The sequence below is a fragment of the Rhinatrema bivittatum genome, chromosome 15 (genome assembly GCF_901001135.1).
Source record: "Rhinatrema bivittatum chromosome 15, aRhiBiv1.1, whole genome shotgun sequence".
Lineage (NCBI taxonomy): Eukaryota > Metazoa > Chordata > Amphibia > Gymnophiona > Rhinatrematidae > Rhinatrema > Rhinatrema bivittatum.
This window is the reverse complement of record NC_042629.1, coordinates 48,447,176-48,465,969: the sequence shown is the minus strand read 5'-3', so window position 1 is coordinate 48,465,969 and position 18,794 is coordinate 48,447,176. Positions and strand designations below refer to the sequence as shown.

The following is an 18,794-nucleotide window of genomic DNA, read 5'->3' as shown; positions in this document are numbered from 1 at the left end:
AGTTTTTGTTTTGTTTTTTTAAGTGGCTGGATGAGAGCAACCAGTTAAAGGGAAAATACTATCTGATTCAACCTGCCTGGGGAATATGGGATAAACATGTATTTATTTATTTATTTGCAATTTTTGTATACCGACATTCGTTAGGTAAACATCACATCGGTTTCCATGTAACAAAGTGGCCAACTGGGCTTTACAATGAAACTGATAGGCGAACTGGGTAGAGGGGAAGAGGGGGGAAAACAAGGGTAATACTGTATAAACATAACAGAAATAAATCCTACAGAGCTCCATTCCAACAGAAGGAGTTGTGTGTGCATCTGCATTGTTCTTACCACAATATGACTTTTGCATTAATATCTTTTCTATATGGGAAAGGTGAGCTAGCAGCTCCATCCTGCTCTTTTTCCAGCTGATTTCTTGAGGAATCAACCTGATCATCCTCATATGCGTCAGTCCAACAAGGTAAGGTCTCACTGTTCACAAATTGTGATGGTGCACCCAGGGGATCCATGGAACAAACTGCTACTCCTGGGTCTTCCAATGTGGCAGTCTGCCAACACTTTCTGGGCTCCTACCAAAATTCAGAAAGAACAATGTGATAAACTGACAAGCTGATGATTAATTTGTAATACAAGTGAAATAAACTACTAAACATATTACATTTTGCAAGCACTTTTAAACATGAGCAGAATTAATTGAAATACAAAGACTAATTCAGGAAAAATTTGTTGCTGATCCAATTTAATAAAAACTGAAACAAAAAAGATTTTTTAAAAAGTTAAAACAAAGATGGTCACAAAGTTATACATATAATCCAAATTCTACATTACTTTTTTTTCCCTTTCAGAGTGGGAAGTTGGGCACTAGAGAATGCATTTATAAACAATGTAGCCTTTAGACTAAGTTGGCAGCTGCTATAGTAAAGAGCATACCAGGGTAGCCAACTCAATATATATATATATATTTTTTACTGCTGATCTTCTGCATTTTTACTAATACCTTCAACTGTCATTATTTTGTACATAATTGAGCTAACTCTACAGAGATTCCCCCTTCTTCTGGTGGGGCGAGGGACCCAAATTTCTTACCTATAAGATACCTCCTACCATTTCACAACTACCACTAGGAGGAACATGGAAGAAAATTACACACACATTTTGAAAATGACATTCCTCTCATAAATGTTGGTTTTTTTTTACCTTTAGATAAGATCTAGCACTTTCTCTTTGAAAAGCTATTTAAACTGTAAACATAATTTTAAATTACCAGTCTTAAAATTGTACAATCAGATCCCAATTCTCCAAAAACAGGGAGTAACAACCACAGTTATGAGGTCAGTGTTGCTTTTAAATATATGTATAAGCAAACCCCTGGGGTCATTAGTGTTTCATTACTGAATTTGCTAAGGTTTTACTTCTGCTCTTGCATGTAAGACTCTTGTGGCTGATTTACCACTGCAGATGGGCAATGTTCCAGCCTGATTTAAATTTCTGATCAAACTGTGCTGTGACATTCAGATTCTGCCTGCAGGAGAAGTTATAATCACCACCATGCTACAGAGCCAAGAAACTGAGAGACCAATGGCCAGAACTGGCTGCTTTAACTAGACACAAGATCAAAATACCTAATTTTTTAAATTTAAATTTCTGATAACTCAGGCACATTGGATAAATGTTTTTGAAGTAATGCCTTATAGGCAGAACTTTTAATGATAAAGATACAAAACATTGATATTAAGCAAACATAATGCAACTTAATCAGCCTTTGTAACATACCAATATGATGTGGTTCTGCTCAGTAATAACAGATTTTTTAAGAAAATCAACACGTTACAGCTAAATGTTCTGAGCAGCCTAGCAGGGAATTTAAATATCACTCATCCTGCTTCTTTTATCCAAAAATGTTCTGTTAATCAGTCATGGTCAACCTTGCTTGCTTTTTTGATTGACTAGATAACATCCTGGAAATACCAGCTTGTCAGTTTCTTTGCTGTATTACTTCCTCTTCCGGTTCTATGACTTGGGCTTTTTTGGTTTGTTATGAATTTTTTAAAATCATTTTTACCCTTGAAAATGAAGCTGTGGGATTTTTGTAAAATTTTTCTTTCCTCAATTGACTTTTTTGTTCATGTTTTGCACACCTCATTGGGACACTTCTGAAACAGGTGCACCAGTTAAGAATGGTCAGACAAGCTTATTCCTTGGCTAGACTGCTTTTGGCCTCATTCCCAAATCACTCCTGCTCCTAATATATTACATTTCTTAGATTTTATAACCTTTTTTGGGATCAGAGCTTATATTCATATGGTGACCATCCTTCTTGATTGTAAGTCTCTTTCCCTGTATGCATTCCTTGGTTGCTTTATGCTATATTTATTGTTTTCTCATTCATGCGAGGTTTTTAAAGCATTTTGGAAAGGATCAGCCTAGCTGTAGTCTGATGTACTTAAGGTCTGTAATGGCCACGGTTGTCAACTGAAGCTAATTTACTGTTGGTATTAAAAAGCAAATAATTATACATCCATAGAATAATCTCACTTCAGTAAAAACATCATAAGCAATGGGGGTCAATCTCACTCACATTCTGCAAGGCTGCAGTACTCTAAGTTGGGAGACTACATCTTTGTACATACAAAATGAGTAAAAAGCATGTTGGTATAAATCTGGAAGAGCAGCAATAAAAAAAAATAAATTATATATATGAATTGGGAAAGCCTAATGATCCCTAGGATCCTGCCAGGTACTTGTGACCTGGATTGGCCACTTTTGGAAACCGGATACTGAGCATGATGAACCTTTGGTCTGATCTAGTATGGCACATCTTATGTTCTTAATGATTTTAGAGGCCAGCTTAATTACTAAAAATGTTTTGCTGGTAATGCTGTTTTAAGGATAAGAAGCAGCATCTCAGTGTACTTTAGTTTATATTGGTGAGAAGATATAAAAATACAAAACCTAGCATCACCTACAAATGATATATATATATATATATATATACACACATACACATTCATAAAAATTATGAACACTGGGGGAGGGGCATACAATTGATTAAATGGCATTTTAAAGCATCTACAAAGAAAAACTAAGGGTCCCCTGAGCCACTGGGGTATGCCTGGAAGAGACACTAAGATCTACAACAGAATCAACAACCCTGAGGCAACAGACAGAATGCAAAGTGATGCAAGAGCTCAAGCAGTGGTGGAGTGCTTGGCAGCCTGCACATTCCAATACTTCAAAGATATTAACAATAATAATAAGCACTCTATAACTGGACCAAGGCTTTTGAATGCAATGCCTGAATCACTAAGAACAACTGATACCAAGTCCTTCAAGTCTTAAAAACTTGGCTTTTTACAACAGAATCTGAGATGAAATAATCATTACATATGATGAACCAGAGAAATGACTGTGCCACTGTTTATGTACTGTATGTACATATACACAGTACTACAAAATTGTAAACCACCCTGATCTTCCCTAGAAGGACAGTATATACATATCTGGAAACAAACTATGCACAAGATATAAACCTTATTCAGAGGAAAAAGAGCTCTAGAGCAAGAGGTTCTAAAGAGGTAGACAGGATTATTTATTTAAAATAATTTATAACTTGCACCCTTCCTAGTTCTTGGGACAAGGAACAAGTTAAAAGCCTAAAGGTTGTAAATCAGTATAAATAGAAACAAATACTACATAACAAAGAGGAAAAAGGCCATAAAGTTAAATGTTTCTTTGCCTATCTAGCACCTCTTCTAAGCCAGCACCTACTCTGACAAATTAAAAGCACTTCTACATAGCACTACTTTTAAATACTTTTTAAACACTAACATATCTGCAGATACGATAGAAGCCGGGAGAGCATTCCAAGTAATTGGAGCAGCCATGGAAAAAAACTATCATGGGTCTCTCTGAGATGAGCATGGTGGATTGATGGAACTTTGAGAAGATCTCAGTGGCCTACTGGATTTCTCACCCCTATATTTTTTTCTGGGAACAATCATTTTTACATGTATAATAGTATTTTTACCTAAGATAAGAGATGTTATTTTTTGGGAGATTTTTGTTATATTGTATTTACTTTAAAATATAAAAAGAAAATATACAAATCAGTTCTACTAGCACTATTGTTTTAAATAATAGTGGTTTTGATAGAACAGAAAGATGCTGAGGGAAAGAAAACCTAACCAAAACTCAATTTATCTTTTAGAAGCTGGATGAATTATGTATCATTCAATCCAATTTAAAACATACACTTCAGACATTCAGGTTTCACTTTTTAAACACGGGTGGCACACTGATCTCATTACTTAGATGTTGAGAGATACATGTAAAGTGCCCATAAACACATTTAACTGTAAACTGGCTATGAAAGACCACTACATACTGGAATGATATAAAGAGAAATGGAGCAAGTAAGTTGTGGGACTCACTAGGGTTTTGAATTTTTACTGTAGCTGTAAGTAGTCTTTTCGTTGAGGTTACTGTTTGCTTGCTCCTTGATCAAAATCACATGGGTAAGAGTACTGAGCATAATAGCAAATTTTCTATTGCACTAGTAAAATTGCACACAGTCGGTTTTTTAGCATGCCTTTTAAAGGGAAGAAAATGTGAAATGGGTTTTAGCAACATATGGAAATTTATACTGTTTGATAAGTGAAAGTGTTGGAAGATAAGGGCCAGTTCTCAACTCATTGCTATAAACTTGGATCTCTGACCTCAAAAGGTGCACTGAAATGTTAATGCTACTTACTACCCAGTGGTAGGTCCCCTTGAGAAGAAGCAAACTTGGATCTGGATGCATAATATCAGTTTGCCCATTTATTAACATGAAATATGATAGCAAATAAGGACCCTGATGTCTATCCAGTCTGTCCCAGTGTCATTCCTAGCGCATAGCTTCATTCGCCTTTTCTTTTCTCCCTGTTTCTTTGTTATTTTCGCAGTTATTCAGGAATAAGAACAGCGCTTTCATTGCGATCACACTATCAACGTTAAACAGTCTGTTAATCCACTCTTCAGTAGGTTATCAGTGTGATATTTACATGGGATTTTAATAAGGGAAAAATATACTACACGTTTTCCCTCATATTGTATATATGGGAAACATTAGAACAGGAGCCTTTGTTTGAAAAGAGAAATCATTGGTAAACAGAAGCAGTTTACAAATTCTGTAACACCAAACATCCTCTCAGGGAGTAACCCACAGTTACAAAAACTAAACGTGGGTATTACCCAGCAACGCCAGGCTTACACAAGCAGCCTGTATTATTTTGGAGTTTCCCTGGAGAACCGAAAAACTAAGCGAGTTCTTGTCATAGCTCCTGGAAAGCTCGTTACGACTATCCAGAAAGCCAGCAGCGGGTGAAAGTCCTACGCACCCCTCCAAGAGAAAGCCGGATTGAGACCCCTTAGCAGCCGGAGCGCTCTTTACGCATTCTGCACTCGCGTGCAATCCTCCTCCTCCTCCTTTGTCAGTCTGCGAGGGCCTCTCTCCTTATCTGATGCCACAATCTCTCCTCCCGGACAGCCGAGCGACTCTCACCAGTCAGCCTTTCCGACCTCAGGTGGTGCAGCCCCCCGGGGCCTTCATGCCGGGACTGCCACGTCTAGCTCGCGCTACGGCATAGGACCGGCCGGGGCTCCCACTCCGCTAGGGCTCTGCAAAAGGTCGATAAAAAAAACCCCAAAAACAAAACTTCCCCTCTTCCTTTGGCACCTCTTTGATGCCTTCTGTACCACAGATGCCCACTTCCGCCACCAATCCCCCGGCACATCAGCTGACAACCCAGAAGCGGAAGTAGCGCGAGCCACAGTTAAAGAAAAAGAGAGAGAAAACAGAGGGCGCACGAGCCTCCGTCACGTGACCGTCTCGGCGCGCGCACTTCTAATTAAAAATAGAGGCGTGCCTCGGAACTCACGCCCTCTTTCAAGCAGAAACGGAAGGTGGACTCAGCCGTTCTGGTGGAAGAGGGAGGGGCGAAATGTGTGATGTCATCAATGCACGCCGGTGTCGGCTGACTGATGGGCACAGGGTGAATGGGCACGAGGTGGGGTGAGTAGACGCTTGGCGGGCCGGTTTCGGATTGATAGTGTCGCTTCCGCTGTTCTGCAGTTCCGGTCCTGGCTACTGCTGCTGCAGCGTGCGCCCTTTGGAGTCTTGGAGCTGGTACCCTGAACCCCAGACCTGCCTTACCTCTGGCAGTGCCATCGCCCGCACGATCTGTTCCCGCTGTCTGTAAAGAATCTCTTGCCACATCGAGCCAGTGAAGAAGACGACCGACTACTGCCTCAAAGTAAAATTAGAGCAGCGGGATTGGAAGCAGATCTTGGTATTTGGCTTTAATCACATAGGGATTGGTTATGCTGATGTAATCGGAAGCTTTACACATCATGGGTCTCACTAAGCAGTATCTGCGCTATGCAGCCAGCGCAGTGTTTGGGGTGATTGCAAGCCAGAAAGCTAATGTTGTGTTCCTGAACCTGCGAGGTGAGAAGGGCCGTTATGTGGCAGTGGCTGCATGCGAACATGTCTTCATCTGGGATATTCGGAAAGGCGAGAAGGTAAGAAACTCTCTCCTTTTCTATCCATGCACAGAAATCATGTGGTGGTCATTTTGATGTTCTGAACTTGATGTATCAAGGCTTTTCCCCATGGCCACAGACTGAGGGTGTGCCCATGATAAATAAGCCTTTTGGGGTAAATCAAAAACTGGGCACATGGCTGTTAACTCTGAGTGTGGGGTTTGCATCGTAATTAAAACAAAAGTACCTGGGTACTTATGCTTCATTGCTCAGTGAAAAATTACCCACAGAGATTTGCACCAGAGTGACTTTTCAGCACAAAACACATGTAGGTTTGAATAACAAAATCCTCATGTTCCTCTCTGAATCCCCAGGAACACCTCCAGAGTCCCTGGGTTGAATACTTTTACCCACAGACAGGTTGGGCAATGTTCAAAGCCCCTGTTTCTGTAGGTAAAATGCCTTTTCACCTGGAGAAAGGACTTAGGGAAGGCAATATTCAATGTGCAGTTATTTTTATTTTTTTATCAAAACTCTGTGCTTTCAGAATTGCAGGGTTTTTATCAAGTATGTTTCAGGATTGACATCTCAGACCTCTTGTAAAGTAGAAAGTTTTCTCTACTGCATAAACAGACACAAGCCTAGTGACACGAATTTCCTTAGTGCTCAGCGTTTGTTTGCAGCTTCTTTTTATTGACATGAGAGCGATGTGACCCTTCAGATCCGTTCTGTGCATGTGGGTGTGGATGATTATTCTGCATAGTAAACCTTCTTTCCTCTTAGCCCTCTTCACTTTCTGTCCCCTTTTCGTCCTATCATCCTCTTCCCTGCCACAGGTGGGGGGGCCGTAGCACTATCCCTGTCTTCTTCCCCACTCTGCCGGCCTCTGGTCTGCATGGGCAGCTGTTTGTATGTTCGTTTGGCCACGTGGTTGGGCTTCCAGCTTTGAGCTCTAACAGCTCATGCTTGATGCAGCCCAACTGGGCTAACATTCTTTTTAGGTATAGGAAATTATTACTTATTAACTCCCATGACTGTTTTCTGGCCTCAGTTCACAAGGAAAAATGGAAGACGTTAAATACAAATCTTATATTCATGATTGGTGTGTAGAAATTTTGCAAAGATCTGTTGTGCGTGTGATTTTTAAAAATGGTTTTCCTTGCAACTTCTTTCACAAAATTCCAGGTTCTGATCCTCTCTGGTCTCAAACATGAAGTCACTCATTTGTGCCCTGCCCCTGATGGCCTGCACTTGGCAGTTGGGTATGAAGATGGATCAATTCGCATTTTCAGCCTGCTAAGTGGAGAGAGCAATATTACTTTCAATGGTCACAAAGCCGCCGTCACAGCTTTAAACTATGATCATCTAGGAGGCAGACTGGTCTCGGGCTCAAAGGTGAGAAGTTTCCGTTTCCCCGTTTTAACATTGAGCGCGAGAGAAGATTAGAAGCTGCCATTTAGCTATAAAAGTAGTAGAGCAAGATTTCTTCTGCACACTGCCTGGCCGAGTACCTTAGTTCTTCTTAGAGTTGTCACCTTTAGGTAGTGAAAGGAGCCAGTCGTCTTGGAGAATGGCTGATCTGTTTTTACAGAATGAATCGAACTTCATGCTGAAGATCTTTTACTGAGACAGTATGAATCTTGCCACTCTTGATCTTGTATTGCTATGCACCATGCATTCAGTACAGTGTTAAGTATTGGGGAGCCATATATATTCCTGTTCATTTGCGGATCAGTCCTGACAAGTTTCAATACAATGTTACGCATTGGGGAATCCTATAGTTGCATTTCTTTGTTATTAATGTTGCAGCTTTTATTTTTCAGGACACTGATGTGATAGTTTGGGATGTGATCAATGAAAGTGGCTTATACAGACTGAAAGGTCATAAGGATGCTGTCACTCAGGCTGTCTTCCTTAGAGAGAAGAACTTGCTGGTTACAAGGTATGAAATGCAGTGCAAGGAGTCTATGAAGGACATGGCTGGGGTCTGGTCCCAATCTTTCCATAGGATCTTTGCAATTGTGGGGAATTTTATCTTCCTGTATTTGCTTTATTACATAAGACTTGTTTTATTAGATGAATGGTGGAAGCAAACCAGTAGATCTGGATCCACCTGCATTTGGGACTTGGAAAAAGTTTCCACCAGTCGTCTTTTTTTTTTTTTTTGTCATCTTAGAATTTGATTGTTAAATAAAAATGTTAGACAAATCATAGGTTAAAAGCCCCATATATTTGCAAGGTGTGACCTGAATGTAAGTAAGTGAGAGCAGAGTTGAAAACAGGAGTAACAAAGTTGTTTTGGATTATGGTAGGGAACTGTGCATGCATGCTACATGCGATTCTAGATGGCGATGACAAGAATGTTTGTTTTTTTTATGAGTTTTAACTAGGCTGATCAGCTGTTTTAAAGCCCTCCTTCAATGTGGCTGAAAGGCTGTGCAGTGTCCTACAACCTGTAGTAGTACTTTGGCTGGCTAATATTGTAAACATTTATCATTTATCATTTCTTTGGATAATTGTCTACTACATGGATATAATTTGGTTTGTTTGGTTTTTTTTCTGTTATGATGTTTGTTAAATCTAGTCTTAATTCATTTGTTTTGCATTATTGCATTTTATGTTCTATGTAAGATGCAGGTTGCCTTGCGCTCATGTTTAGAAAGGCATCGTTTAATGGAAATAATTTTTTAAATTTAAGACGCAAGTCCTTTTAGCCCAGTTGAGGAGTCATTTCCAAGGGTGTGTTTAGGTAGTGAAAAGAAAATTCATGTGTAGATGGCAATTTTAAATCTCTTCATGCACTATGCCAACAAAGTCCCACTCACAGAAAAAGTAGGCACAAGTGATTGTGCATTCTTTGCACCCACGGTAAGCTTCAAAGGAAAAAGCATGCATGCACTGTCACTTTAAGACTTGGTGCAAAGCCTGCAGATGTGTGTTTAAAAAAAATATATATATACATGTAGTCTCTATTCCAGGGCAGGCAGTGTGAAAATTGCCTCCTACAAGGCTAGGGCCTGCAGCTCTGGCACGAAATGTGGCACTTACCCCTTAAAGAAGGCTTTTTCACGCCAAACGTGAGCAGCGTTGGAAAGAAAGGGAACCTGGCTAAAATTTTATTTTATTGTATTTGTAGATTATACCTTTAAACAAATGCCAGGTCCTTCGAGTGTTTTAGATTAGCCTGCGGATGATACTGGCCCTGTGGTTGGATTTTTAAGCAAATGTTTTCGCTTTCTTTTCAGCGCCAAAGATACACTGGTGAAGTGGTGGAACCTGAACACTCAGCACTGCTTTAAAACTATGGTTGGACATCGTACGGAGGTACTCGACAAATAATATAAATTGAGAGAAGAAAAGCCCAAAAGAGCCGATGTTTGTTTTTATAAATTGGTAGAAACGAATGGGTTGGCTTGGCTCCTATTCTCATGCGGTGGAGGTGCAGCTTATCAGCTTTATTGCCAAGCGTACAGTGTGCCCTTGTCCATTTCCACTCTTGTATTGGCAAGAACATTAATGCTTTCTTGTTTGCTCCAATCATGTTTCACTTTTGGCTTTTAGGCCACGTTGGCAGTGTTTCCTTAATGTGCTAAATGTGGGCTGTGGTCTTTGGTAGGTTTGGGGAATGGTCTTACTCGCCAAGGAAAAGAGAATCCTAACTGGCTCAGGAGACAGTGAGCTGCGAGCCTGGGACATCACGTATCCAGGAGAGGTAAAAACCAACAAAACAAAGTGAACAAAACTCCCAACCCACCTCATGCCTCCTCTTCCTTTAAGAAGTCAAATCATAGTCTGGTCTCTATCTGCTGACCACCAGGTTAGCACTGGAGTTGCTAATGTTTTTGTTGAATTGCCTGTGTGCTAACCCTGTTGCAAGGATGCTGATTTTCATCTGGGCGTTGCATATCATGTCATGAATGCAGCAAAAAAAAAAAAAAAGTAGGTCCTTTCATGCTAGTGTTTATCGGCACAAACTGGAACTCATTCTATCTCAGAAGATTGCGGCAGTCCTGAAGAACCATATAAAGCTTCCACGGTGTCCAAAATGACCTCTAATAAACTTAGAATGGCAACAATGTGCACTATATTGTGATGAACATGAAATTGTGCCTGGTGTCTGTCATTTTGAGTATTCTAGGTACTCTTGAATCGAAACCACTACCTGGACTCAAATATGTCTTCTTATACATGCAAACAATATCACACAGCAATAAATTGTCTATAGGTAGCCTCTTTTCCTTAGTTTCATTTTGTGCACACATTTTAGACAAGATCTAATAATTCGGTTAAAGTCCCTGCTTCCTGTTCATAGCCCAGATCAGTCCAGGCAAGTGGGCTTTGCATCCCTGCCAGCAGATGGAGGCAGAGCATGAGAACTTTTCAGTCACAGCTACATAAGAGGTGCCACCTGCAGTCCCTCAGTATTTCTGTCTCCGGCAGATGGTGGAGGTGCAAACCTGCAGTCAGAGAAATTGGGGGGAGTAAAGAGAAGTTATCCAAGCTGCTCCCTGAGGTGTTAGGCACCTTCATGGGCTATCCTTCAGGTAGAGCCGTGCGAGCAGGGGGTTGGTAATCCCTGTCTGGTCTCTGCCTGAAACATCCGGAGGGGCTGACTCCCCCTCTCCTTCCGTGGTCTCCTCCCCAGTGCCTTCATCCAAATTCAGGGAAGTATACCTCCCATGTAAGGAAGCTGTGCTTTTTAATGTGTGGGTGTGGTTTAAAAAAAAAAAGAAAGTTTAGACTTTGCTGATATCTGTTGTAGTCTCATGCAGAGGGCCTGTTTAGGCTGGGTACAGAAGGCTGAGGAGAAAGATTCCTCCCTGGCAAGTCCGTTCCATGCAGGCGGCCTGGTTGGAGGCCGGGTTGCTTCTGTGGCAGATGCGCAGTATGATCTGATGCCAGAAGTATGGTCTCAGCAGTTATGGTGCCTCGACTTCTGTGGTTGCGAAACTGGTCAGCGGATATGTGGTCCAAGATCCAGCTCTGTGATCTTCCCTGCGTCATGCGACAGTGCCAAGCGGCTTGGTTCTTCAGTCGCAGGCGAGAGTTCGGGTCAGAGGGGATGGATGCTCTGGTCCTGCCTTGGCCGAAAGGGATCCTGCTCTATGCAGTGCCTGAAAAGTTTTTATTCTCTGCCTCCAATTGCTGGTAGGGATGCAGCACCCGCTTGTCTGGACTGATCTGTAGTGTTCCAGGTAAGAACCAATCCTTCTTTGAATAGAAGGAAATTGATATTAGCAGAACAGATTAGCTACACTGTAATCTTACAAAACAAAATATATATATATATATATATATTCAGTATAATTGACCATGCCACATAATCCAATATATTAGATGAGATTTATTAAAATGTTTTTTTTCCTTGAGTAATGTGATCTTTGGTTGGTTGGGATGCAGGTAATTTTTATGTTTACTTCAAACAGATGAAAGACCCTGAAGAGCCAGAATTAAAGAAATGCAAAGGGCCACCTGGCAAGGAGGATGACACAGAAGAGATGGAGGAGAGTCCTGAGGAGGTAGTTCTTAAATATTTTTATATAGCGTTATCTGATCTGAAAGCTTCAGTTAGCGTTCCGAACACACTAATTCTAATATAATCGGACTATGGTACAGAGTTCTACAGGAATTTAGATATTGGCATTCACTTGGGATCCCAGAGGAATTCGTGACAGTTTGTTTGCTAAAATTAACCTGCAGCTCATATAATAGGACTAACTGCCCACGAGGCAGCCGTTTAGTCCTGCTTATAGAAAATTTATACTGCAATCACTTATTTTTCTCAGCGTATCCTGAGCTGCCAAAAGGCCGGTTCCATTATGCGAGAGGGAAGAGACAGGGTCGTCTCTCTGGGAGTGGATTGCACAGGACGGATCCTGGCTTGCCACGTAAGTTGTGGACTCTTGTGCGCTGACTCGATTGTGGTATCTGAGTCTTAGGCCCTGCTCACTGGGGAGCATGTGCAGGGGTGCTGTATAGACTGCCCGCCACAGGCCTGTGTAGTTGTGAGCATAGTTACCGGGCACATTTCTAGTTCCCTGTATGTACCCAGATTAGCCCACACTCCTGGGTTTTGTACCCCTGCCAGCAGATGCAGGCAAAGTTTTATTGAAACTGCTATAGAACCTAGAGTGCCACCTGCAGTCCCTCAGTATTTTTCTGTCTCCAGCAGATGGAAGGTGGTGCAAAACCTGCAGTCTGAGTAAAAAAAAAAAAAAAAAGACTTGGAAAAGGAGCCTGCCGGGGAGTTGTAAGGTCCTGGTGGGGCTATCATCCCTGGTCGAGGTGGATGAGCAGGGGTTGGTGACCCTTCTGTAGCTCACTCCTGTTACCATATGGCTGGCATCTGGTGATCCAGATCCCTCAGCTTTCACGAGGCAGCGTTGTGACCCAGTCTGTGATCCCGTCCACTTAATCAAGGATACAGGAAAGTATCTTTTTTTTTTTTTTGGCTTCTCTTCTTTTCATGGTAAAGTTTTGTTTTTTTTTTTCTTAGAAAAAAACATTTTTTTTCCTCTGCTCCTGTTTTGCTGCTTAGTTTGGGGAAGTCAGGTGACCGAAGGGCTGCAGTGCAGCCGGTGAATCTTTCCCGCAGTCTGTTTTTTCAGCGGTGCTGTGAGGGGCTGGTTTCAGCCACTAAGTGTGCGTTTTTGTTCATGCCACGTGCTGCTCTTTGCCAGGTCTGCAGGGAGTCTCGTTTGCAGCTCAATAATTTCCACCTATGCGTCGGATGTGCTGCTGGTGGGGAAGGCGAGTTGTCAGGACCCTCCTCTTTTTTTTTTTTTCCACTGCATCTTCAGCGCGCCATGCCAGAGCTTTTCCCAGGGCCTTTTTCTCCAGCGTGGGGCTGCGCAGCCGGCCATGCGGTCTCCCACAGTTTCGGGGGACACCGGGCCTTCTCCACATCTCTTTCCAGCTGCTTCTGGTCCTGGGATGGTTCAGGATGACCTTGAAAGGAAAGATTTCCCTCTGGATGTGGGGCCTGCGGATGTTGGATCTCCTCAGAATCGTCATTTTGACGACTCTCAGGTTTTTTTTCCTCTGAGTTTGTTCTCCTGATGCAAAAGGCTTTTCTGGCCAGGATTGGGGGGGGGGGGGGAAGCAAGGTGACTCTCAGCCTCCAACCCCTGGGGTGTCTAAATTGCGAAGAAAGTCTAATACTCCTACGAGTGCATTAAGGGACCTCTGCATCTTTTTGGCTTGGCTTTGAGTTCTGGAGACCCACAGGACGATATGGATGATTCGGAGGCTCAGCAGGACAGCCCCTAGGGCAGTCCCAAGACAAACTCCACTGCAGGATGTGCCAGACTTAATCCAGGAGCTGAAGGGGACGATCCCAAAGTGGTTCGCCTCTTTCACAGGGAAGGACTGCTGATTCCACAGTTTCTTCAAGCGCCTGGAATCAAGGTGCCACAGAAGAGCCTGACTTGGGAGGGTGCAGATCTGGTTTTGGATGGCCTGAGAGGCCGGCTAAGGCTTTTCCCTTCCACAAGTCTATGAAGAAGCTGGTGGTCAGAGAGCGGGATACTCCTGAGTCAGCTCTGCAAGTCGGAAGAGCTATGGCAATGCTCTAGTCTTTACTGGAGGACACCTTGGAGTATTTGTCTCTGCCCAAGGTTAATGCCTTGGTGTTGGCAATCACCAAGAAAACTACTATTCCGGTAGTGGGCTCTGCCACCTTGAAGGTCGCACAGGATCGAAAGTTGGAGCTCCATCTCAAGCGGATTTTGAGGTTTCTGCTCTGGCCATCAGGGCTGCGGTCTGGTGCCTCCAGTGGGTCCAAAGGATGCAGGAGTCACATCCTGCAGGAGCAGCGGAAGCGCAACAGGTGGATCAGCTGGAAGCAGCAGTGGTGTATGGAGCAGATACTTTTTATAATCTAATCAGGACCTCTTCACAGATTATGTCAGCAGTGTCTGCTAGGTGTCTGCTATGGTTGTGAAATTGGTCAGCAGCTGTTTGGTCTAAGTTGCAGCTTGGAGCACTTCCTTTGGCTCAAGCAGGCTCAGTTCTGCTTATATTTCTAGGGGCCAATCTGTGCCTGAAGGTTTGAGGGCTCATTTGAGGCCCAGCAGGTGTCACTGGAGGAAATATGCAGGGCAGTGATTTGGAAGCTGCTGCACACTTTCACCAGACACTATTGGTTGGATGTCAGGGCTCTGACTGCGGCTGGTTTTAGTGGGAGTGTTCTATGAACAGGAGTCTGGGTACATACAGGGAAAGGAGAATTGGTTCTTACCTGAGAATTGTCATTCCTGTAGTACCACAGATCAGTCCAGACACTTGGCTGTGGTATAAGGGGGAGAGTTGTCTGCTCGTGTTCATAGTTTGAGTTACTACAGAGCTGTTAGCAGGTCGCTGAGCTGTTTTTTTTTACTCTACTCTGGTTCTTAGCGTGTCACAGCGTCACCACCCTCTCGTTCATGGGAATTAGGGTGGGCTGTTAAAATTATTTTAGTTTTGGCATCTTGGCTTGGGTTCAGTTCCATACTGAGGGGACTGCAGGTGGCACTCTACGTTATTTAGCAGCTTCAATAAAACCTTGTCTTTATCTGCTGGCAGGGGTACAAAACCCAGGAATCTGGACTGATGTGTGGTACTACAGGAACAAAAATTCTCAGGTAAGAACCAACTTTCTTCTATTTTCTGCCTCTGTAATACTTCCATTAAAGACTCCCTGGCTTGTTTCACAAGGGAACAGATGCTGTGCTGGAAGTATTTTGCATCCTCCGTGAAGATGAAATAAACAAGAAGATGGAGAAGAAAATGAAGAAGGCAAAGAAAAAGGCCGAGTGAGTGTCTCTTTATATTAAGTCTGAGGGCGGCCCCGTGCGGTCACTGGCAGAAGGACCTGGGTTGGCTGGGGCTTGGGATACTGTCATCCTGACTCCCGGTGAACACAAGTCACTGCAGCGACCAGGCTAAGTGAGTGGGGAGGGGATGTAAAACAGGCGGAAAATATCCCTAGGTAGCCACGCACAAAGACTCATGGCCCTATAGCTCAGCAAAGGCTGGTTTTGATTGAGCTGGAGAAAAACAGCCAAGCCCAAAAAAAAAAAAAAAAAGAATTAAAGGTCAGGCTTTTTTTTTTTTTTATTTTGCCATTGTTATACCTGTGTGTGCATGGATAATTTTCAAAGAAGGACTGTGCCATAACTGGAGACACTTCCTTACATATTCTGTATGCGGCTAAACTAGTCTAATGGCTCCCCTGCCAGAGGATGAATATTCTCCTCATCTTCCTAAAAATATTTCCCTAGCAAAAAGGAATGTTTCTAGGATCCTGATAACCAATGCTACCAAACATGTTTGCTGAAATGGAAATTTTATCTTTTGAACTTTTAACCTGCACTGCTTTATAAATGTATGTAGCAGATACTTCCCGATTATGATCCAAAGTAAGAGAGATGTATTTTCTCACTGCAACGTCTGTCTGATGGGCCTTAGGCAGTTTCTCCAAGCCAGTGTCTAACTACAACAGTGCAGGCCCGGCCCTGCTGTTCTAAAATTTGTGGCTAGTATGCCGTTTGTGTTGTCCTGCTGTGTATTGGCTGTTTTAGGACTTTTACTTTTCTTTTTTTAAATAATCTGGCTGTTTTCTCTAGGCAGAGGTCAGACATGGAAGATAATGACAGTGAGCCCAGGACGGAGAGAACTCTTCAAGATGAAATACAGCGACTCAATAGCATCAAAGCTTCCGCTAAAATCAAGTGAGAGAAGAGAAAATCGCGTCTGGGTTATCCCATTGCTGATCTGTGCTTTTGTGCCTCAGTGAAGGGAGGTGGCTAGGAATTGGCCTTGTGGTCAGACAGCAGCCGTGCAGAAGATCTGAGTTTGCTGGTGGATGTTTGCCTTGGGCTGGTGTTCACACATCTGTGGCAGAGCCATATGGCTTCAGCACTGTCCTGCAGGCTGGTGCCGTAGGAATGGGGTTAGCTGCCAGGAGCCTTTCATTGGGGCCAGAGTGGAAGAGGAGCAAATTCTCTGTAGTTAGCCCAAGGAAATAATGTTTAGTGCACCAGTTAAAATTCCTCAGGTTTTCAGATACACTATAGTAGGATAAAAATGAGTGTTCAATGTTTGTGAGCTTTGCTTTTTGTCTCTTCCTCTTGTTAGTAGCCTACAACTCATACTGTGGTATGAAATGTGGCATGCTATTAGTCTGTCATAATGAGTCTAGTTAATGCTAAAGCTTAAGTGGAGGAACATGATGGTTATTTGCATTGCTAACCTTAAGGGGAGACCCTCTGTTTCCCAAGTGAAGAGTACATGAGTCGCACTGAATGAATACAAATCAGATTCCTATAAACATAGGCGGCCCAGTTTTAGGAAGAACAAAGCAGCAAACACGTTGGACTATGAGTAATTATTTCGACGTGCTGCAGGAGGGTTTGAAGCATAATAGGAAGGCATCTGAAGGTCTACTACTACTACTTTAAATTGTATATAAAAACATTGTAAGCCTCACTTTCTAAAGGAGAACAAAAACTTTTTTACTTGAGAAAAAATACAATGACTTCCTTCACCCACCCCCACTGCAGTTTTTCTGCCCCTAATCTCTTTATACTTCTCTCCCTACCCCCTAGATCCATTTGCTTGTGTGGATGACCTCTTACTTCTGCTCTCCTGTTCCATAACGCTTCAGTGTTTTTAGGGCAGAAATTTGCTCAGCTCCACTTTCTCTAGCTTTTCCCAGAAGTATGGATAAGGAGAGGGGAATACAAACCCCAAGTGCAGTAAATGATGGCACATTCCTAGGAAAGCAAAGCCGAAGCTCCCTGGTCCCCCTTCATGAAACCTTGGTTATGCCATGCGTTCATAGCCTGCGAGATTTTCTTTGGGAGACTCTGGACCAGACCAAGGGTCCAGCCATCTTGTTGCGAGGCAGATAGTCTTCAAGCCTGCTGCCCAACAGCTGGCAGGGCTTGGTCACCCTGTGGAGCTGATGCCTTCAAGCTTGAAGGGAGAGAAAACAGCTGCTACTTCCATGATGGTCTCTGCCACCTGCAGAATGGCGAGGAGAGATTCAGTGCCAGTGAGGTTCAGGCAACAACTATAAATATGTGTAGTAAAACTTGCTGTTCATATTCTGATCGCAGATCGTTTGACCTCATTATGTGTCCGAAGGGGGAGTTGAAGATTGTGGTACTGCTCCAAAATAACTGCCTAGAGTCTTACACCCTGAACACAATGGCAAAGGCTTCTGAGTGCACCAAGACGGCCAGGATCACCATTGGGGGTCACCGCAGTGACGTGAGGACTCTGGCTTTCAGCTCCGACAATATCGCGGTACTCTCCGCTTCTGCCGACACTGTGAAAATATGGAACAGGTTTGGGCTGCATTTATACCACATCACTTTCAGAAACTGATGAATAATAGTCTCATGCATGATTTTCTCCTGTACATATGTGCAGATTTACTGACTGTTTTTTGACTAAATCTTTCTGCTCTTTATTAAATAGGAAAAGGCTGTGACATACCTGTCAATGCACTGGCGTTGTTCGTCCTTGTAGTCAGTTTTTTGTTTTTTTTAAATGTGGATTTAATGCTCACGAAGAAACAAGCAGCCAAGCTGTTTTCAGGCCTTGCTCATTAAGTCTTGTTCTATGTTTCTCAGTTTCCCAGTGTGCCAGGTGTAAAATACCAAACACATTGTTGGGATCTTACCAAATAAGTCAATAATTGGTGATCCTGTTGATTTCTGCTACTATAATTTGGACATGTGGTCAGTACTGTCAGGAGCCCTTTGTGAGTTTATTGCAGTAGGATACCTCCTCCAGCTCTTTAGCAAAGAGCATGACTTTTTTTCTGGGCCTGTTGTCATCCCTTCTTTCTGCTTTCCTTTCTTTAACCCAACTACACCATAACCAAATGATTTTCACTCCATAAGCTGGGAATCTGACTGCAGATTGCCCCAGCAAATATAAATGTTCTGCCAGTATGCACTGATTACTGTTAGTGCAAACAGATACATATCCTCCTCTGCTTACTTGGTAGTTGTGAGATGCTGAGTTCCTGATAAGCTGGACTTTGCCCTCACAAACCATGAAATACAGATGCATCTCTCCCTCAAAATCTTGCTGGTGATGCAGATCATATAGCAGTTGGATTACAATCGATGGGCCAGGGAGATATTCTGAACCAAAACTGACTAAAGAGTCTCTACAAATGTAAAGGCCATGTCAGGACATGAATAAAAAAAAGTGGTTCAACCTTTGCAATTAGGAAAAAAACGTTAGTAATACATAGAACAACTTATTTGAATTGTA

General features: G+C 42.7%; 2 protein-coding genes across 8 annotated transcripts in view; one reads left to right on the top strand and one right to left on the bottom strand.

Moving 5' to 3' along the window:
- The window catches only part of GDAP2 (ganglioside induced differentiation associated protein 2), a 59,867-nt gene extending 53,982 nt beyond the window's left edge, over positions 1-5,885 (bottom strand). For 2 of the 5 annotated variants that reach the window (XM_029577985.1, XM_029577988.1), the window contains exons 1-2: positions 5,381-5,883; positions 333-571 (exon numbers count right to left, since the gene is read on the bottom strand). In XM_029577985.1, the coding sequence (XP_029433845.1) occupies positions 333-511 (179 nt within the window). In that variant the 5' untranslated portion in view covers positions 512-571; positions 5,381-5,883. Of the gene's footprint in view, positions 1-332; positions 572-5,380 lie in introns of all 5 variants that reach the window. The other 3 variants (XM_029577986.1, XM_029577987.1, XM_029577989.1) reach the window with 3 other exon arrangements.
- A 94-nt stretch (positions 5,886-5,979) lies between these two features.
- Positions 5,980-18,794, top strand: part of WDR3 (WD repeat domain 3) — a 33,310-nt gene continuing 20,495 nt past the window's right edge. Inside the window, exons 1-11 of one of the 3 annotated variants that reach the window (XM_029577981.1) lie at positions 5,980-6,563; positions 7,710-7,919; positions 8,348-8,466; positions 9,770-9,848; positions 10,141-10,236; positions 11,951-12,043; positions 12,311-12,412; positions 15,087-15,145; positions 15,197-15,316; positions 16,130-16,234; positions 17,624-17,854. In XM_029577981.1, the coding sequence (XP_029433841.1) occupies positions 6,393-6,563; positions 7,710-7,919; positions 8,348-8,466; positions 9,770-9,848; positions 10,141-10,236; positions 11,951-12,043; positions 12,311-12,412; positions 15,087-15,145; positions 15,197-15,316; positions 16,130-16,234; positions 17,624-17,854 (1,385 nt within the window). In that variant the 5' untranslated portion in view covers positions 5,980-6,392. Of the gene's footprint in view, positions 6,564-7,709; positions 7,920-8,347; positions 8,467-9,769; positions 9,849-10,140; positions 10,237-11,950; positions 12,044-12,310; positions 12,413-15,086; positions 15,146-15,196; positions 15,317-16,129; positions 16,235-17,623; positions 17,855-18,794 lie in introns of those variants that run through there. The other 2 variants (XM_029577982.1, XM_029577984.1) reach the window with 2 other exon arrangements.